Source organism: Pristis pectinata, chromosome 1, assembly GCF_009764475.1.
Source record: "Pristis pectinata isolate sPriPec2 chromosome 1, sPriPec2.1.pri, whole genome shotgun sequence".
Lineage (NCBI taxonomy): Eukaryota > Metazoa > Chordata > Chondrichthyes > Rhinopristiformes > Pristidae > Pristis > Pristis pectinata.
The window spans coordinates 43,589,516-43,612,271 of NC_067405.1; the positions used below are offsets into that span (position 1 = coordinate 43,589,516).

At 39.1% G+C, this 22,756-nt stretch overlaps 1 protein-coding gene across 1 annotated transcript in view; it reads right to left on the minus strand.

The window, feature by feature from the left end:
• The window catches only part of myo3b (myosin IIIB), a 316,747-nt gene that overhangs the window by 111,926 nt on the left and 182,065 nt on the right, over positions 1 to 22,756 (minus strand). Inside the window, exon 25 of the mRNA XM_052029302.1 lies at positions 14,356 to 14,467. Coding sequence (XP_051885262.1) covers positions 14,356 to 14,467 — 112 coding nt within the window. The remainder of the gene's footprint in view (positions 1 to 14,355; positions 14,468 to 22,756) is intronic.

The following is a 22,756-nucleotide window of genomic DNA, read 5'->3' on the forward strand; positions in this document are numbered from 1 at the left end:
TCAAAAGGTCAAAAAAAAGTGAAAGGTCGAGTTTATTGTCATCTGCACAAGTACACGTATGCACAGGTGCAATAAAAAACTTACTTGCAGCAGCATCACAGGCACAGAGCATCACATAAGCACCATTCACATGAAAAACTTAAACAAATTATACACAATTTTTACAAGAAAGAACACAATTAGAACAAAAAAAAGGTTCATTTTAGTGCAAAGCGATTATAATGTTGCTAAACTGTAGTGATTAGGGTTGTACAGGTTGATTCAAAAACTGAATGGTTGAAGGGAAGTAGCTGTTCTTGAACCCGGTGGTGTGGGACTTCAGGCTTCTGTACTTCCTGCCTGATGGTAGCTGCGAGAAGATGGCATGGCCTGGATGGTGGGGATCTTTGATAATGGATGTTGCCTTCTTGAGGCAGCGTCTCCTGTAGATACTACAGATGGTGGGGAGGATGTGCCTGTGATGTATTGGACAGTGTCCACTACTGTCTACAGCTTCTTACGTTCCTGCACATTTGAACTGCCATACCAGACCATGATGCAACCAATCAGGATACTTTCAATAGTACATCTGTAGAAGTTTGTCAGAGTATTTGGTGACAAGCCGAATCTCCTAAGAAAGTAAAGATGCTTGCTTGCTTTCCTTGCATTTGCATCTATGTGCTGGGGCCACGATCCAATATGTTAATGCCCAGGAATTTAAAGCTGCTGACTCTGTCCACCACCAATCCCCCAATGTAAACTGGCGCACATTCACCCTCCTTTCCCTTCCTGAAGTCAACAATCAGCTCTTAAGTTTTACTGATGTTGAGCAAGAGGTTGTTTTTGTGGCACCATTCAACCAGGTGTCCTATCTCGCTCTTGTTCACTGACACATCATGACCTGTAATTCATCCAACAACAGTGGTGTCATTGGCAAATTCGTATATGGCACTTTAGCTCTGTTTTGCCACACAGTCACATGTATATAGCGAGTAGAGCAGGGGCGAAGCATGTACCCTTGATGTGCACCCTCGTTGATGGGCAGTGAGGAGGAGATGTTGTTACCAATCCTTAATGATTGAGGTGTGCCAATGAGGAACTCAAGTATCCATTTGCAGAGGGAGGTACAGAGGCCCAGGTCTTGAAGCTTGCTGATGAGTTTGGATGGGATGATTGTGTTGAACGCCAAGCTGTAGTCAATGAACAGCAGCCTGATGTACAAGTTCCTGTTGTTCAGGAATTATGACTAAACCTTAAAATTGCCACAATTGCTAACATTTTTAATGAACTGACTTGAAACTTTCTAAATGTGGATATTTTCCCCAGAGCTTCTTGGAAAAGGAATTACAGTGGTTGAAGTAGAAGCTGAGCTGCAGTTATGATGGTCAATATCCTATGGTGACTTGGGATTCCCAATATATTTCTCTTCCATTAAACACAGAATGCAACTTCAATAAACAAGCCTGTCCAAACTGAAACAACATCTTGCGTGTGAAATAATCTTGGCTAACATATCCTGGGCAAACAATTGACACATCTATTATTTACAAGTTAAACTTCCAATATATATACAAATCACTTCCAAAGATAATAAGAGGTCTCATCATAGCAAAATAAAGTACAAGATTACTCATACAGCCAACTTTGAATTGGTTAATGAAAGCAGACAGTTTGACTGGAATCTTTAATTTTTTGAATAAATGATAAAGAAGATGATGTAATAGCTCAATTTATAAAGTATGTATCTTTTTAATGAAACTATGGTGTTCCAATTATGGAGTAATGTCCTGCAATTATCACCATCAGGCTAAATTTTTAAATTGTCTGGTAAACTCATAATGACATTTGAAATATAGTCTAGCCCGTGAGAATTCACTATGCGAACTTGAAGGATTTTACATGAATAATGAGCAATTGGTTCCACAGCATATACACAGAGGAGTATTGATGACCATTTATGGTGACAAATAGTGTCCATACTAACTCTATCTGGCTGGATTTATGAAATTACTTCATAGCACAGCCTTACAATTAATTGTTTTTATCAGCTGATGTATGCTCAATATATTCGCTTCCTTACGTTTGTCAAGAGTATTGGTTTGGCTGGTTCCTTTCATCTGATGTCAGGAGATTATAACCAAATTTCCCAGGATGCAACAGATGAAGGCATCTTCCTTGAAAGAACCTGCTTTTAACGAATACATTCAGTGCATAAAGAACAGTATAAACTATGCACAAGGGACTCTACTTTTGCTAAACACCTGACTAAGGATGAATAATTTAGTATTAACTGGCAGCAAGTTGGCAAGATCCTTTGTGCACTGGTGCAGAAAACAAAACTTTTTGTTTCCTGTTCCTGACAAATCCCAATTTAAGCACCAAAATGATGTATAATGAACTAACTAAATTATTTATGGACATGCTGCTTTGTGGTAACACTATCCACTGAAAGAGACACCTATTTGCATATGTATGCTGATGGCAGTCATCTCAACTTCTTAACCACCTCCCTTATTCACCTGGCATGCTTTGTACACCCTTTTCTCATTTCATCACATGCTCTTTCTCATTTGACATCCAGGGAGCTTTGGCTCTGGTTCCCCTGCTTCAGTTACTGTGGAGGTCAACCCCAGTTCAGTAGTTAGTATCATCACAGAATTGCTAAATTGCAAAAAGTACAGTAATTGCCAGATAAGAAATTGCAGACTTACGCAGCTATGGAGAAGATATCTGCAGCTGGAAATGCATATGGTCTAGCCATAAGGTGCAATGTGTGAACTTGCCTGTCATTGTAGATAAAAAAGGTAAACCAGGTGCAAGTTAGAGTGGAATGAGATACCTTGTGTTAAAACAAAGTTCACATTGCAAGATATGGTAAAGAAGCAGCCAAGAATTTTGAGCCAATTCAGCACTCCAATTCAAAGATTCAAGACCAATGTGAATGTTAAGGGGAATGCTTCATTACATTCCCATGTAAGATCCTGACCTCCGAGGAAAAGTAGAGCAAGAATGGAAAAGACTAGAGGGCAGTGTAAGAGTGCATGGTGATTATGAAGTAAATGTTGATCAAGTTGTTAATGTAGTCCACCTGATTATTGCATCAAGTGTGGAAGATTTTTTTTCATAACTATGACAAGAGACCAGATCTTTCCAAATTTAGTGTTGACAAATGTCTACCTTCTGCTTGAATTTGATGATGACTGGAAGTCATAACCATCTTTACAGACCTGGATTTTTTCAAGACAATAGTCTCTCGTTGGGCGTTTCTTCTGCCTTTGGATTTTTTTTCAGGGCCTGAAGCATCAAATTTTGCACAGAATCAAACGGGTAATGTGTTACTTGGATGATAAATCACCTCAGCCACAAACAGGCAGACCAATAATGACAGGCTGAAAGAAGCACTCCAACGTCTGGTAAAACATGAAGAATGGGTTAAAGCACACTAACGTGGGATGTTTCAGAAGTCAACAGATTCAAGATTACTCCCAAGAGGAAAGCTTAATGTAATCAAGCCAACTCATCATGGTTTTATGAAAGGTAAATGTTTGCTATAATTCTTTGAAGATGTAATAAGCAGAGTCAATAAAGGGGAACATCTTGATGTAGATTATTTGAATTTAAAGAAGGCATTTGACAAAGTGCCACATAAAAGGCTGTAAACAAGATAAGAGCTCACAGTATTGGGGAATTGTGTTAGCATGGAGTAAAGACTGGTTGTCATACAGAAGACAGAGAGTCAGAACAAGTGGGTCTTTTTCAGGCTGAAGGATGTAACTAGTGGCACGCCCCAAGGATCAGTTCTTGTTTCTTAATTATTTACTACTTATATTAATGGCCTGGAGGAGGCAGCAGAGTATAGAGTTTCCAACTTTGCCAATACCATGCAAACAGGGAGGGCATGTTGCAGTGAGGATATTTGGACTACAAAAGGTTATACATCTGTTGCGTGTGGATAAAAACTTAGCAAGTGCAGTACATTGTGGGAAAGTGCGAGGTCATTCACTTCAGTAAAAGGAATCAGAAGTCGATTCATCTAAATGGAGAGGAATCGCAAAAAGTTTGCATGAATCACAAAAACTTTGCAGGTAGGTGTTGAAAGTAGTTAGGAAGGCAAGTGGGCCACTGTCCTCTATTGCAAGGGGAATGGATTTTAGAAATAAGGAAGTATCATTAAAATTGTACATTGGACACCTGGGAGTACTGTGCACAGTTTTGATCCCCTAACTTAAGAAAGGATATATTAGGTTTGAAGGGAGTCCAAAAGAGATTCACTAGGCTAGTTCCTGGGATGGAAGATAGTCCTATCTCAAACAGCTTAAGAAGTTGGATCTGTATTCTTTGGAATTTAGAAGAATGAGGGATGATCTTATTAAAGCATGAAAGATTCTTAGGAGGCATGACAGGGTAGATATTGAGATGCAAGAGTCTCAACAAGGGGATAGAGTTAGAAGATATAGTTAGAACATAAAACTGAGGAGCATAAGAATTTCATCGCCCAGAGAATGGTCAATATATGAAATCTCTACCTTGGAGGATAGATCAATGGAGGTATTTAAGAAGGAGGGAGATACATTTTTGGAAGTTCAGGGAATTGAAGGCAGAGAAAGGGAGATGAGGCCTAGAACATATCAACTGTGATCATATTGAATAATGGGGCAGGCTTGAAGGGCCAGGTGGCCACCTCCTGCTCCTATTCTCTTGTGTTCTTGAATTAATATCACCAAATTTCAGGTCTTGCACCTTTTTATACTTCCCTACAGATTTGCTCATCTCACTACCTGGCAGCCTAAAAAATATTCCTGTTGTGCAAAGTTGTCTTTCTTCTTATTAACTCAAATCAATTGGATTCTAAACTTCTAACTGTACTGTTGGCAGAACATCACCTGAAAACAAAACTTTAGAGAGTACTTTAAAAGGTGCTTTGATGTTTTTAAAACTGTCACAAAAATGTGTTGTGTGATCTTACTATTTAATCCCCCTATTATGTAAGATCAAATACCAATAACAACCATGCAAGAGCAAAAATGTTGCGACTACATGAGATGCTTGCATGGATTCTTTGTGATGTGTGGCAATATTTTTTGCATAAGTAAGAAGCAAAACAAATCTTAAGGATAACAGACTAACAGTATAGGATTTATGAACAGAGAGTAGGCCATTAGATCATAAGAAAACAAAGAAAAAGATGGATCTTGCAAGCACCAACATTACTTTGAACAAATCTCTTGAACAGAGGTTAAATTTATTGTTAATTTTCCCTAGTTTTTATAAAGATGTTGAATCTTACTACCTTCTGTCAACACAGTTGATGGCAGCCTTCCAACACCTTGGAGAAGTGGTCTTTCACATTGTAATTTCATATCATAGGATCATTGAAAATATGGCATAACTCATCTGATCCATTCTGTCTATAGAGATGCTAGCTCACAAAATGAATGTGTCTATTTATCCCAACTCCCTGTCCTTTTCTTGTATTCTTTTAAATTCTCTCAAATGGTTTTCTAGTTCCATTAGTTACTGTCTCTATAATTGATGAAATAACCCAATCTGTGTGAAAAAAAATCCCTACTTCCTTTGTTCTACAAGTTACCACTCTATCACTCTATGAAGTTATAATCAGCATTCCTTGCCCTTGATTACTAATTTCACAAAGAGTGGAAACAGCCTCTCATTTTCCACCCACAGAAATGCTTCTGTAACTTTGAAAATCTTTATAAATTACTGCTTTAATCTTCTTTGTCATATTGAAGAAAACAAAATAAATGCTTTTAAAATGAAAATTAATAGTTGTAACTTCTTACTCTGGCAAATCTTTGAAAATAATGCAAAAATTATTTCCATGGCAGTTTTATCTTTTTTATGATAAGACCTCTAAAATTGTACGTGTTATTCTTAATTAATTTTTTAAACACAAATTTAGCATCACTTTTTTTGCTGTTAATTTAGTATCCTACTTGCAGTGTATTTTCCACTGCACTTGAATTTTTCAAGATCAATAAGTTTGCACCAATAGGTTTTTATAAAAACTATTCTTGCACTGTATCGAGACTGTTACTACTTTGTGTACACGTCCTTTCAAGGTCATTTTCCAAAAGTGTATCATGTCACAGTACTGGAGATTATCTACTATAAACTGCAAATTCACAATAGCATGTTTTCTGAAAAATAAATTGCAGAAGTGCAAACTACCATTAATACGCTGCGCATAAAGTCTGAAATAAGCTAAAATTGAAGAGCAGGGTCTATGAGGATAACAGCTGATGACAAAAATAAAGTTAAGAAAGAAAAAAAAAGGAACTAAAGAAAACCAAAGTAGGAGAGAATCCACAGTTAGAGAGAATCTCAAAAACTGAAAACATTATTATATGCAACAACTTTGATAAATGTAAGGTATAATTCTGCGAGGAGAACATAATGAGTTAGTCGAAGAAAAGAAAAATGGCAGTAACAGTCTGACTGTTCTTTGGACCAATATTTTCAATGAGAAAGTGTTAAGTACATAGTGGCTTAAAAAAAGCAGAGAACTAGAATAATAAACAAAAGCAAGTTATTTAAGTGCAGTTAAAATTAGAGCAGAAAAGTCTTGCGTTCTGATTCAATGTATCCAAGGATTCAGAGGGGAAGAAATAGACACATAGGGACAAAAAAACTGCATTGTTATGGGAAAGCACAAGAGAATGAGGCTAATTAGATTGTTTTTGGAAACAGCTGGTGCAGACCTGATAGGCTGAATATTCTCAATTTGTGCAAAATTATTCCATATCATGATTTATTTGGGTTTTGCTCTTTTGGTTCCAAAACAGTGTACAATGCACGTATCTTATTGATGAGGGGGTTAGTGGATGCAAATCCAATGTCCACTGGAAATAATGTCGGCATATTAGGAGATCCAGCTAATATCTTTTCTTAAGATCATACAAAAATTTAGAATACCAAGGAGGCCATTCAGACTATTCTGTCTGCACTGGTCAAAAATAAGCTCCCCAACCTGATTCCATCTTCCAATACTAGGTCACTAGCTCTCCAGGCCATGATGCTTTATTTTTAGGATTTTACTTTAATCAATATTACTTCTTTTATTTATCAAGTGATTTTGATATTTTTAAATAATTTTAAATTTTTTAAACTGAAACATCAGAGAGATTTAGAGATCTTTAATCAAGGAAGCCCATGAAAATGGAGTTAATTTCCACTATCTGTGGCCCAGATCCTGCAATGCAGATCACTCTGCCATAAGGCTGTAAGCATGATTCTGGGAGGATGCTACCAACCATGTGGCCACAATAGATGAATGTGGGGTGGAGGGAGGAGGTGGTCAAATACAAGGCACATGCAAGTCAAAGGCAGTCCATCTGTACATGTTAAGTTGGATATTTGGGGAAAGCTAGGTTACGTTTATGAGAAAGGTCAAATGACAATTTAGGTTCACAAATCATTTTTAGCGCTCACGTGGATACCGCATTACACAAGCTAATAGACTATTCTGGTTTACAACAAGTGTAAAATATAAGAGTTGTGATATAATAATACAACTACAAAAATCTTTACTACAATTACGTGCACTGTGTGCAGTTCAAATGAAAGCTGTTGTGGCAATATACTGCATACAGTGCAGATTCACAAAGATTCTGTTAAATTATAGAAAATAAAAAGAAAAATTTGAGTATTTTTCTTTAAGTTAATGGTAGTTTTATATAGAGTGACCCGAAAGAAATGTTTTTGTTAAAAGCTTTGCTACATGAAATTTATTGCTGAAAACAGGTGAAACTAGTTTACAAAGTTTATTATGAAGGTATGGAATACACTGACAAATTAACTATTTGAGGCAAAGATCACATTAATAAATTAAAATATATTGGAGAAGTCATTGATAGATGTTGATTAAGCATATGGAGTAGGCAAAAAGGATTTAGTCTTGTGCTAAGCATCAACAAATGGCTACATGAGCCAAGGTCTATTTTCATGCCATACCTAAAAATCTAATTCTGCATTAAGCTGCATGTATCTCTAATGTTACTATATTTTCCCATAGTAATGCGTTCTTCCTATAATCTGATACCATTGGAAGATTTCAATAGTTTCTTATTGTACTTCTATACAAATCACTTATATTAATGAAAAGCAGAAGACAGCCGACTACACACTTTCACAGCACTCCCCTTGTCACAACCGGACAATCTAAAGAAATATCCACTTATTGCAACCTGTATTCTATTTCCTTGCATTTCTCTGGCTTGAACTAGTGGGTTGCAGCAGACTATTCAACCATTGAGGATAGAGCAAATCCCAACCATCATACATATCCACTGTATAGCAAGAGTAGCTGGACAAGAAGAGCACTGACTTATGGTCTGATGGTATTCTTGGTATACCAAGGAAAGCTATTATATCCCAATTCCTGCTGGACCTAAGCTCCAATTACTCAATAAAAATTTTGAATATTATCTGAGTTCATATATCTCAGTACTACAGTATATCTGGGAGACTCCAGCACATGTTTTGACTCACTCTTTGAAATGGGGTGGATAAAAATGCACGCACAACCAATGACACGCTATATCCCATGAATGAGATAATCAAACTTATTATATTTAATTAGGTAAATTCAGAGGATTTTGTTTTGATGTTAAGAATGGGAAAGAAGGAATACCAGAATGATTTGGAAGAACTATATGAAGTGCGAGATCAAAAATGCAACTTCAATTCATTCCATAAAGATTACAAAATACCAAAAATAATGAACAAATAAAATACAGTCGCACTGTGTTCAGCAATGTCCGTTAGAGTGCTATTTACTATAATGCTCTACGAGGAGGTAATAGAACTATTTTCTGAAAATGATCCAGATTAGGAGTTCAGCTCCTTAGTGAAGAGAATTGTGCTCAATCCTATTGCCTGCCACAAAGAATCTCAGCGAGAGTAAGAGGCAGGCAAGATATTTAACTCTGGATCTCTTGTTCAAGAAGGAAAAGTCACAACCTGGCCCATTTGTCCATTAGGGTGAACCAAGTCTGGCTCATCCTCAAAACTGTCGCCTCCTCTATTTTGTTTCCTAGTCCTTCTGCTGCTCTGATATGTTTGAGTTCACTTCTTGTATGAAGCCATATGTTCACTGTTTAATACATAATACCCTAATATTATCCTCTTATGAAGTCCTCATTCTCATATTAGGAAAAGTAGCACTGCCGGTATGCATCTCCATGGTAGGATCACCCCTTTTAGAGCTGAATCAGTCAGCATCCTGAGTGCTGAGGTATTAGCAAACAACATAATTAGCGGTTGAATTTTTCAGGTTTTACCTGATTAAAAAAAAACAGAAACAGCTGTGAATGTATTTTTGGAAGTATCTATTAATTTGCTATCACTAAAGCTCCATGGTGGCAACTTATGTCAAACATGAAGAAAGTATATTTTGTTATTAGAATGCCTCGTAGCTTTCAAAATATGCATATTGGCTAACCACACATTTGTGTGTGGATGCAATGGTCAGTGGCATGACAATGGTGGAAAAAAAAACAGGGTAAAAGCATGTGTGAAATTGGGGCAGGATGGAAGTGAGGATTTGACCAAAATTGCTTACTCAGAGATCTCACTAGAGGCCATGTTGCTGAGTAGAAGTTTTGTTTGTGGTCTACAGTAAACTGCCAATAATCTCAGTATTATGACAGACAGAATCATTCCTGGTACTAAGTCCATTTCTTGGCATAATGCAAAGTAGATTCACTTCAACCCTTGTAGAAAAAACACGAGCATGAATGACAAATCTATTATCCTTGATATGTTCAAGGCCAGTCTTCATCATTGTGTCTAACAAGTGGCAGGATTCTACAAGTGCATTTCTCAAAAATTGGGCTAAGTAGATTTAAAATCACAGAACAACTTCATCATGCAGTTCGCAGAATCAGCGCATAGAGCAAGTAATTTCACACAAGCAAGGAATTTTATTTTACCCTGGTGTATATGCCAATTAACCAAACTAACTAACTGGATATCACCTGAAAACATGTCTTTTATTTTATCTCCACTTAGTTGCACTTATGAAGATCAACAGTAAGATAATGTCTCACAATTACTTATGTTTTTATAAATAACCAAAAATGACTGATTTTGCCAAACACTAATAAAACTTTAAAACACCCCCAAATGGAATAGAAAAATAAGAAACAAAAAAATCCCAGTCTAACTTTAATTACACTTCATCTAATGAAATAATAGGAATTATGCTTTGGCAATCTCAAGAATTAGGTCAGTCTGTTTCATTATGTAGGGACAGCAGGTCACAGCTGAAAAAAATAAAATGTGTGTGCAAGGGAAAAGGTATAGACAGTACTAAGGATATGTAGACAAAGAGCAGAAAGCGTGCATGTTTATTTATTGCCCTACTCCAGCTAAGAGGAAAACTGAATAACCATGCACTTTTACATCCAATTATATTCTATCTCCAACACTACTAAACATTTCAGAAAGGTTAATAATGTTTTGTTTAATCCTTTAAACTCAAGAAATCTGAGCACCTCAAGTTCGTGAGTGCAGCAATGCCAATGGTTGTTTCTGGAGACAAGACATTTCTCCAAAGCTCAATGTGTAAAGTTAATAAACAAATCTTAATTAAAATCATGAAATGTCTGCAAACCAGATTGCCATTCCTTTTGTATAGAAAAATCATTTGTTGTTGGTGCTGTGGAGCAAGGGGAGGAAGCACTGTGGAGATTGTGGGATTGGGGATAGGGGATTTAGGCCTTGCCAAGAAGGAAAAAACGTCATCATTCTTTGGTCTGAGACATGGTATGTCATTGTTCAGATGATACCAAAACAGTACAAAATAGGGCAAGCATTCATGATAAGTTAAATGTTATAATGACCACGTTAACAAAGGATGACATTCTTTATAATTCAATGTGAGCTGCGTTTTACAGTGTAGGATTTATACTTAATGTTCTACCTTTGCTGAGATTTTACTCAAATAAAGATATAAAAACTGTTCCGGTTTATCAAATTACCACATTTGAAGCATATGATTTTGAGTCTAATGTTTGTATTATACTGAAACTCTGAGGATGCAGAATAGTTGCATGCCTGTCTAATGATTAAAAACTTGATACACTGGGGAAATAGTTCACAAAGATGAATAAATGGGAGATACTGAACCAGAAATGTATTTTCAATTCCACTCAGTTGTGGCTTCAGGCTATCTGTGCGCTAGGTGTATTTTTTACTTTTTCACTAATTAATCCCTTTTTCCAGCAACTATTCATGTTTTTCCAATTTTCTTCCCTGTTATAAGTGTATTGAACAATTGGAATACAATTCCACAGGATGAAACATGGGAATGGACACAAGTAGCCATTAACAGGCTAGACAACTGTAGGCATCACATTCATACCCAAAAACTACAGAACTCTTTACAGGAAAGGTAATTAGATAGCAATAAGGAAATGAACACTGCCTGAATTTTGATTTCCTTAGTCCTGGATTTATAAGATCAATCAAAATTAATAAGGTCGCACCAAATTAGATAAAGCAATGGTGATAAGATTCTCACAGCTTCTATTAAAAACTCTCAGTGAAATGAGATCACTTAACTCAGTCGAATGTAGGATAACACCTGAACTTTCCTGGTCTGCATAATTAAACAGACCATTTAGCATAGTTATCCAAGGGACCATTGGGACAAATTTGACCAGTTACTTCTTGTGCAGCTTGGCACTGAGGAAAATTCAGGTTCCAGCAAATGGCTTCATTTTAAAATCCGCTCTTACAAAAAAAAGCAGCATTCATAGTATTGTTATTCAAAGAAAGAAATGTCTTGTTGTGACTAATATAAAGCGTAAATGTTGGTATTGTACTTTGATGCCAGATACAGATAGCAAAATCAGAACGAGTCTTTGTTCTTACTTCAGGTTCTGAAGATATTATTTTGCACCAATGTCTTTGCAGGGGAAATTTCTTCAGTTGGATGTTGTGATTGGAGTTATTTTAACACTGGTGTTGTCCCAATTGAATTAAGTACTTTCTGCTGGTGCTAAATTACCTCTATTAAAAAACCTAGGCAGATGTATTGAGGCATAAGGCATTCAAAATGTCTCAAAATATAAAATACCATAAATGCACATGTGGGTTTTTGTGAAGTAAAACCAATGTATGCTACTGCATGTAATTCACTTGATCTGAAGCAGTGGATTTTAGCAGTTAGCAGTAAGATTAGAGGAAATTTTGCATTGAATACATAATTTGTTATATTGCAAAAACTGCCATAAGACATTCAGTAAATACAAGGTGGAGAAGTGCAGGAATGGGGAAGAATTTGCTCACAGCAAGTTGTGCCATTCAGTTTTACAAAAGAGTCTAGCCTGCACCAATGGCCTAAAGAGGGAGACAGCCTTGCATTTGTCTGCTTCCAGAGCCTATTCGTTTGAGGAAGCTTTGTGTAATTCCTGTACAAAATGAATTTGACTGTACATTGGCATTCATGGGCTTACAGTCAGAAGGAAAAGAATGCACTGAGTTGGTACTGATCTTTAGGCAGAGCATTTGAAAATTTGCCATAGTGTAGGTGATGCTCGACGGGGCATATAAACACATTGTTTGGGGTGTGTTGCCCTCCTTCTGTTCTTTATGATTGACTTCCAAGTGCTCCTGCTGTAGAGACTTGAAGTGCTCTGTAATGGCCTGGATAATTCTCCATTTTGAGTAGTCAGGGGCCAGAGATTCCCACAAATTGGCAAGCATGTAATTTTTTTTTAAGGAGACTTTGAGAACGTCCTTTAGGCTTTTCTCCATGTATCCTCCCGGGAATCTCATGCCAGGACAAAGCTTCGAGTGGTGCTTTGGGAGGTTAGTGTTAGGCGTGTGGACCATGTGGTCAGAGATAGATGAACCTGATCTGAGACTCAATGCTGAGGATGATGACCTGCAAGAGGACACTGACATTGGTTCACATATTCAGCTGTGGATTTGGAGGATTTTGCAGTGACAACATTGATGGTTACCTTCCCTAGTGTTTAAGATGCCGACTGTAGATCATCCACGTCTCCAAAGCGCATGGGTGGGCAGGGATCACTGCTGCTCGGTAGATCATGAGTTTGCTAATGAACTTGAGGTCTTGGTATTCAAAGACTCTTTTCTTCTTTTAGATGAAGGCTGTTCTGGTGTCATCAATGTCTGTCTTCTTTCAGAAGTGGCTTGCAAATATGGAAGGAAGGTTACCCATTGTTTTTCAGGGTCTCCTTGTGGATCTTCATTGTCAGGGATGTGGGGATGCACCCTTCTGTGGTGTGTTCTATGCACGTGCACACTCATGCACATGCACAGAATCTTATAGATCTTGGTTACTAATTATAGACTACAAAATATTTATAACCACAGCTTGCCCGAAGTTACAAAATGCAAAATCAGAAGTGAATAATGGATCTGAAGCCTCTGAGAACAGAGTTTCTTTGCATTGTTTCTGCAATAGAGATTTATTACAATGGTATCATAATGTCATTTTCTCCATACCCACTAGATTTTCATCCTTTACAACATAGTCTGTTCAGTCAATTTTAGGTCCAAAATGGACAGCTTGATATTTGTCCAACTCAACATCCAATTGCTGAAATTTTACCCATTCACAATCTATTAATATTTCTTCATAATTTATTGCTTCCATCTACATTGTTTCCAAAGGTATTTGTGCCTTGACCAAACTTATAAAATTGGACAAAGTGAATGATGCGTGGTAGATTCCCTCCCTTATTGAAACATCCAGCAGCTGCTCCATAGATCCCAAGGGAGCTGACAAATAATGGGGATCTGACCTTTTACACTTAGTACACTGGCCAACACCATTCCAACCCAGGAATGGCCAAATGCATAGGAACTATAACACTCTGAGCAATTACACCTTGCCCTGTGATCTTCATGTCAAAGGACATACAAGGGGCAGTGGAGATGTGACTATTCCAGAGTTCTCACCAGTTTTTAATCATTTGTGCAGTCTGCAGTGAAACTACAGTGGCAATATGCTTCACTACCACAAACTTTAACAGCAACATCCTTAAATATGTTTGTTAATGCTCATAGTCCCAATCCCACTTTATTTTGCAAAGCTGCCAATGCAGATTCCTTGTATAGTGAAAGCATATACCAGTGGATATATATAACATTGTTACTTGTCATCAGTGTGTGGAAAGAAAAAAAATTAAAATAATTGCTTTGTTGAACTGTGTGTAATAGTTTACTAATGTCCTAACTTAACACTATATATTGATATAGATATACCTGAGTTCATGCATGACAATGCAGCATCAACTGTTAAAAATATTCAAAGAGTATGAACTTCCTGAAAAAGGAAACTAAAGATAAGAAATAATTAAAAATTCCCTAGACTGTTCTTACCTTGGTTTTCCCAAGCACCCACTTGTCTAGTCTTGCTTTCTGTAGGATAGCAGTGCAGCTTGCACAATCAGCAGGAGGTGTCTGATGTGCCCTAAAGGCAAGGTAGTAATATCTAACACAGAAGAACAAAGCACAGGTGAACATTTAATAGGATATAGATTAATAATAACACATCAGCAGTATTAATAAGAAAATTCCACAGGTAGTCAAAACATACTTAAAGCACCTGTAATGAAGTCACCCTAAGGGTAAACAACGAACAATTTCCTTAAGGGATACAAATAACATTTCAGCAAACTTGTATCCAATTTAACATGTCACAACTCATGCATTTTAGATTGTAAACATGTGCACTTTCTTTAAGTAGTTTTTGTATCAAATAATTAATTTAGGAAAATAAGGATTATCATTAGTCTCAACATCTTAAGTGAAATAATATTAATTGATTAATATCAGCATTGTGAAATAAGATTAATATCATTAATGATTTTATATTAGGAACATTTTTCACAAATGTCACTATGAGGCACAATAAACTCATTTATTGATTTACATATAAATAGGATTCAAATTAATAGGTTTGATTTTAAAAGAATCACTTCATTTGCATGCTAGGTGAAATAATAAGATGAATAAAAGGAAGAGAGAACATAAAGAAAAAGGGATCAAATAAAAGGAAGGAAAGGAAAAAGGACTCTGTAAAGATTAAGCCTCATCATTTTTCCAATTTACTTCTTCAAGGCACTTCACACTAAACATAAATTGCAATGAATTACAATAAGTAAATAAAAAAAGAGCAGTAATCTTGAGATTGCTACCAACTGAGCAAACTGCAATTTAAAAGAAACTACTTTCAGACTAAATTCAATCACAAATTGTACTATGTCTTTGGATGTGTATTGTATTTTCAATAAGAATGCAAGTTTCAATGCAAAATAGCACAAATGATTATCACCCACACTATGTCCAAGTTTTAAAATGACAATTTAATGACAGGGAGACAGTTCAAATCTTTCAAAATCAGTTAATAATTGCATCCTGTACATTTTCTGTTGGTGTGGCAGTACCATAATTGGTAGGGAATTGTGAATGGGGAAATGGGGATAGGGAATGTGGTAAACAGTAGACCACAAATCCTTCTCTTATTTCTTTAGCTGCTGGGGAAATGAAGGAAAAAACTATGTGATGGGAAAATTGTGCAAAGTCAGGGGCCATGAATGAATGGGGTCAGTGCTTGTACACCAACCATGGCTGATAAAAATACAAGGGAACAAAGACAACATACATCCAGCCCTTCAGCTCTGTGCATTCCTGAATTCTGTGTTGCAACATACAAATGCACAAATCAGAGTCAGACTGAAGATCAGATCAGAGGACAGACATTTCTTAATGGGTACATATTCCATTAACTTAACCTTTTAAATGTTGTTTCCTATTTGTGCCACATTTAAAAAGTGTTCAAGAACAAAGGTTTGATTTTAAAAAAACTATTTGTGACTAATACTTCTTTGATGAGAAAACTGACACATGTATCTTCAGAGTCCTAAATCTGTGTGAGCTTAACAAATTCTAAATCCTGATTCCATTATGGTTCTGCTTTGGTGTTTGGACCAGGCCTACCATGATTACTTAATATATGCTTGCACTTTTTTTTTGAGGTGACAGGTTTCATTTAGCTGGGCTACATGGAAAGGCTTTGAAGACTGAAAACATCTGTAAACAAACATTTGAATTAGGAGCAGGAGTAGGCCACAAGAAGTCTGAAGCCTGCTTCACCATTTAAGACCAAGGCTGACCTGATTCTAACTTCGACTCCCTAATCCTGTCCACCCACGATAACCAGTTATGTCCTTCCTTATCATGTTTTTATCTACTTCTACCTTTAAAATATTCAAAGACTTATTTCTACCACCCATTGTGGAAGAGAGTTCCAGTGAATCCTTAGACAAAATGATTCACCTCATCTTTGTCTTAAATGGGTGACCCCTTATTTGTAAGCAGTAACCCCTAGTTTTAGATTCTCCCACAAGAGGAAACATTCTCTCTGCATCTTCCTTGTGAAGACTCCTCAGGATTTTACATGTTTCAGTCAAGTCCCCTGTCTCTCTTCTAGGCTGTAGTGGATATAAACCTAACCTGTCCAACTTTTCCTCATGAGAAAACCTGCCCATTCCAGACATGAGTCCAGTAAACATTCGCTTCCAGTGCATAAAATCCTTAAGTAAGGACACAGCACTCCAAATGGAGTGTCATCAATGCCCAATATTAAATGAAGCACTGATTTTGTATTCAATTCCCGTAGCAATAAGTTACATTGTTCTGTTAGCTTTCCTAATTACTTGTAGCATTTGCATACTACTTTAGTGAATCATACATTAGGGCACTCAGATTTACCTACATGTCAGAAGTCTGCAATTTCTCCCAGTTTAGGTAATATGCTTCTTCTTTACTTTTGCTGCCAAAATGGATAATTTTGCACTTTCGCACATAATATTCCAATCGTCATACCTTTTTCATTTATTCAACCTTTGTATATCCCTTTATGGCCTTCTTATGTCCTCTTCCTAACTACATTCCAACCCATCTTTATATCATTAGTAAATTTAGCAACCATACCTTTTGAAGCAACATTAAAATCATTTGTTTTAATAGTAAAGTGTTATTACATCTTTTCAACAAAAAAAGGAACCAATTTTTCCTACTCTGTTACCTATGTAATCTTTTACCTAGCCAAACTGTTACCTCCTATACCAAGTTTTTATATTCCACAATAACTTTTGATCCAGCACTTCATGAAATGCCTTCTGGAGACAGTAAAACTCTGATAATATGCCATCCAACCATTCAGAAATCTCAATGGTTCGAGATTTGGTTCACCAGGTGATGGTTACCGTGCTCCCCAACCACTTGCTGGGGCCCCAGTTCCTGATGCCTAGTTCTGTTGGCTGCATTCCCTTGAAATTTACTGGGTTCACTGAAATGTTACTGAGTAATACCTATTTAAAAAGTGAATTCAAGATGTGTTGGAATATTAATAAAATCTGCTATTCCAGCAGCAACAACATTCCAGATTAATATAGGTTTACTGTATAGTATGTCTACTGGTTCCCTTTTCATCCATAGCACACATTACATTCTTATACTTCATAGTTCTTAGTGACATGGAAGATGGCCACTTGGATCTCAAAGCAATCACATCAATTCTATTCCCCCACTTATTACCTTGCAACCTAATCTCATGTATATGCTGATCAACTTCACCTTGATTCTCCTATCACTTACTCCAGGGGTAATTTATAGTAACCAATTAACCTTCCAATCAGCATTTAGAACATAGAACAGTACAGCACAGGAACAGGCCTTTCAGCCCACAAGGTTGAGCTGAACCAATTACATTGGTAATAAAATGCCCAACTAAACTAATCCCTTCTGCCTACACGATGTCCATATCCTACCATTCCCTCACATTCATGTGCCTATCGAAGAGCACCTTGAATGCCCCTATCATATTTGCCTCCACCACCACCTCAGGCAGCACATTCCAGGCCCGCACCACTCTCTGTGTAAAAAAAACTTGCCCTGCACATCTCCTTTGAATTTGCCCCCTATCACCTTAAATGCATGCCTTCTGGTATTAGACATTTCAACCCTGGGGAAAAGATACTGGCTGTCTACTCTATCTATGCCTTTCATAATCTTATAAACCTCCATCAGATCTCACCTCAGCCTCTGCCGCTCCAGAGAGACCAAACCCAGGTTTGTCCAACCTATCCTCATAGCACATGCATTCTAATCTAGGCAGCATCTTGGTAAACCTCTTCTGCACCCTCTCCAAAGCCTCGACATCCTTCCTATAATCGGGCGACCAGAACTGAATGCAATACTCCAGATGCAGCCTAACTAAAGTTTTATAAAGCTGCAGCATAACTTCCTGACTCTTGAACTCAATGCCTCGACTAATGAAGGCAAACATGACATATGCCTTCTTTACCACCCTATCAACCTGTGTAGCCACTTTCAGGGAGCTATGAACTTGGACCTCAAGACCCCTCTGCTCATCAACACTGTTAAGGGTCTTGCCATTAACAGTGTACTGTCTTTTTACATTTGATTTCCCAAGGTGCAACACTTCACATTTGGCTGGGTTGAACTCCATCTGCCATTTCTCCACCCATATCTGCAACTGATCTCTATCCCGCTGTATCCTTTGCCAGTCTTCTATGCTATTCACAACACCACCAATCTTTGTATTGTCTGCAAACTTACTAACCCATCCATCTACATTTTCATCCAGGTCATTTATATTCATCATGAACAGCATAGGTCCCATTACAGATCCCTGAGGAACATCACTAGTCACAGATATCCAGCTAGAATAAGTCCCATTGACCACTACCCTCTGTCTTCAAGCCAGTTCTGAATCCAAACGGCTAATTCATTGTGGATCCCATGGATCTTAAATTTTCTGGGTGAGCCTCCCATGAGGGACCTTGTCAAATTCCTTACTAAAATCCATGTAAACAATATACACAGTTCTACCTTCGTCAATCACCCTCGCCACCTCATCAAAAAACTCAATCAAGTTAGTAAGGCATGACTTGCCCTGCACAAAGCCATGTTGACTGTCCCTAATTAGGCTATGGTTTTCCAAATGCTCATAAATCCTATCCCTAAGAATCCTCTCCAATAACTTCCCTACCACTGACATGAGACTCACTGGTCTATAGTTACCAGGATTATCCCTGTTTCCCTTCTTGAATAATGGAACAAGTTTAGCTACTCGCTAGTCCTCCGGAACCTCACCTATGGCTAGAGAGGACACAAAGATATTGGTCAAGGCCCCAGCAATCTCATCTCTTGCCTCTCTCAATAACCTGGGGTATATCCCATCAGGCCTTGGGGACTTATCCACCTTAATGCTCTTTAAGAGACCCAACACTACTTCCTCCTTTATCTTGAAATGCCCTAACATATTAGCATGCTCCATAATGATCTCCCTATCCTCCATGTCCTTCTCTTTGGTAAATACTGATGTGAAGTACTCATTAAGGACCCCACCCACATCCTCTGCTTCTAAGCGCATGTTCCTTCCTTTATCCTTGAGTGGTCCTACCCTCTCCCTAGTTATCCTCTTGTTCTTGATATATGTACAGAATGCCTTGGGATGCTCTTTAATCCTACTTGCCAAGGACTTTTCATGGCCTCTCCTGGCTTTCCTAGTTCTCTTCTTGAGTTCCTTTCGGGCTTCTTTATTATCCTCAAGTGCTCTGTTTGATCCTAGCTTCCTAAGCTTTACATACTTTTCCTTTGTCTTCTTGACTAAATTCACCACCTCTCTTGACATCCAAGGTTCTTGCCATCCTTGTCCTTCCTTCTTACTGTCCTGTACTCTGTGCAGTAGGTCTTTAAACACTCTCCGCATGTCCGATGTGCACTTGCCCCAAAACAGCTGTTCCCAATTAATTCTCTCTAGTTCCTGCCTAATGCTCTCGAAATTTGCCCTGCTGCAATTTAATACTCTCCCGCAGGTCCATACTTATCATCATCTATAGCTATCTTAAAACTTAAGGAGTTGTGGTCACTGTTCCCTAACTGTTCTCCCACTGAAAGGTCAGTCACTTGGCTAGGCTTGTTACCCAACAGCAGGTCCAGTACGGCCCCTCCTCTCGTTGGACTATCTACATATTGATTTCAGAAACTCTCCTGGATGCACCTAACAAATTCTGTCCCATCTAAACCTCTTACACTAAGGAGGTCCCAGTTTATATCAGGGAAGTTGAAGTCCCCCACAACAACAACCTTATTAGTTTTACACCCTTCCCTCATCTGTCTGCATATCTGTTCCTCAATGTCCCAGTGGCTATTGAGGGGTCTGTAGTATAATCCCATCAGAGTGATTTCACCTTTCTTATTTTTGAGTTCTACCCATATAGACTCAGTGGACGAGCCCTCCATTATGTCCCCTCTGAGTGCAGCTGCGATATTGTCCCTGATTAGTAGTGCAACTCCCCACCTCTTTTACCTCCCTCTTTATCTTTTCGAAAACATCAAAACCCTGGAACATTAAGCACCCATTCCTGTCCCTCTCTCAACCAAGTCTCTCTTATGGCCACAACATCATAGTTCTATGTACCGATCCATCCTCTAAGTTCATCACCCTTTCCCATAATACTCCTAGCATTCAAATACCACACTTCAAACTGTCCGTCCCATCGTGTCTATTACTTTGCTCCTGCCTGTTTTTACTGGCCCTGACATCTACCTTCCTCTCAATCCCTCCACTTTCTGACGCAGTGCTCTGTTCCCATCCCCCTGCCAAACCAGTTTAAACCCTCCTGAGTAGCACCAGCAAACCTCCTGGCCAGGATATTGGTTTCCCTCCATTTGAGGTGCAACCCATCCCTCTTGTACAGGTCACCCCTGCCCCAGAAGAGGTTCCAATGATCCAAGAACCTGAAACCCTGCCCCCTGCACCTGTTCCTCAGCCACTTATTCAACTGTTCTATCATCCTATTCCAGCCCTGACTAGCATGTGGCACCGGGAGCAATCCAGAGATTACTACCTTGAGGTCCTGCTCTTCAGCCTCTTTCCTAACTCCCTATACTCACTGTGCAGGATCTCTTTCCCCTTTCTACCCATGTCATTGGTGCCAACGTACACCACATCCTCTGGCTGCTCACCCTCCCCCTTGAGAATATTCTGCAGCTGCTCTGAGACATCCTCGACCCTAGCACCTGGGAGGCAACACACCATCCTGGTGTCTTTCTCGCGACCGCAGAATCTCCTGTCTGTTCCCTTAACTATCAATTCTCCTATCACTATTGTTCTGCCTGACTTTATCCTTCACTGCTGAGCCGGCCACAGTGCCACTGACCTGGCTGCTGCTGTGCCCTGATAGGTTATCCCCCCAGCAGTATCCAAAGGGGTATACTTGTTGCTGAGGGGTATAGCCACAGGGGAAACCTGCACTGACTGCTTACTCCCCTTACTTCTCCTGGTGGTCACCCATTTATCTGAAGCCTGTACTCTGGGTGTGACCACCTCGGTAAAAGGCTCATCTATGAGGTTTTCAGCTTCCCGGATGGTCCCGAGTACATCCAACTCAGGCTGCATTTCCTTGACCTGGTCAGTCAGGAGCTGCAGCTGGGTGCACTTCCTGCAGATGCAGTCATCAGGGAGACTGTGAGGTTTCCTGACATCCCACATCTTACAGGAGGAGCATTCCACTGCCCGAACTGCCATCCTGCCAACACTGAATCAAGGACTAAGGATTTACAGACAAAATAAAGACTTTACCTGTTCTTTCCTGTGCCTTCTTACTGAAACCTTTATGTTTTTTAAAAAAAAGAGCTGCTAGCACTCCCCTCACCTTGTTCTTTGGGATATGTGAAAAACAGGGAAAATCCACGTTATCACAAGGAGAACATAAACTCCACACGTATAACACTGGAGATCAGGCTTGTTTCTGGATTGCTGGAGCTGTATGGCAACAGCACTCCTTGCTGTGCTACTCTGGCACCCTATAAATTGATCAAATAGAACCATGCTGATTTTGCCTGATTACCTTGAACTTCTCTTATTGCCCTGCTATCTTTAATAACAGCATCTAACATTTTCCCTATGACAGATGTTAAATTAACCGGAGCGACACACAAAAATTGCTGGAGGAACTCAGTGGGTCAGGCAGCATCTACGGAAGGAAATGAACAATCGATGTTTCGGGCTGAGACCCTTCATCAGGGCTGGAAAGCAAGAGGGCAGAAGCCAGAATAAAAAGGGGGGAGGGAGGGGAAGGAGCACGAGCTGGTGGGTGATAGGTGAATCCAGGTGAGGGGGGGAAGATAGGTGAGGGGGGGAAGATAGGTGGGGGGGGAAGATAGGTGGGGGGGGAAGATAGGTGGGGGGGGGAAGATAGGTGGGGGGGGAAGGTAGGTGGGGGGGGGAAGAGAGGTGGGGGGGGGAAGATAGGGGGGGGGGGGAAGATAGGTGGGGGGGGGAAGTTAGGTGGGGGGGGAAGATAGGTGGGGGGGGGAAGATAGGTGGGGGGGGAAGATAGGTGGGGGGGGGAAGATAGGTGGGGGGGGAAGATAGGTGGGGGGGGGAAGATAGGTGGGGGGGGAAGATAGGTGGGGGGGGAAGATAGGTGGGGGGGGAAGATAGGTGGGGGGGGTGGGGGGGGAGTGGGAATGATATGAGAAGAGGGAATGATGTGAGAAGCTGGGAGGTGATAGGTGGAAGAGGCAAAGGACTGAAGAAGATGGAATCGAGCACCTTCACTCTGTCCACCACAACAGCCAGGAACTCCCAGTTCCCTTTTTAATTCCACTTCCCATTCCCATACTGACATGTCTGTCCATGGCCACCTCTACTGCCAAGTTGAGGCTAGATGCAAATTAGAGG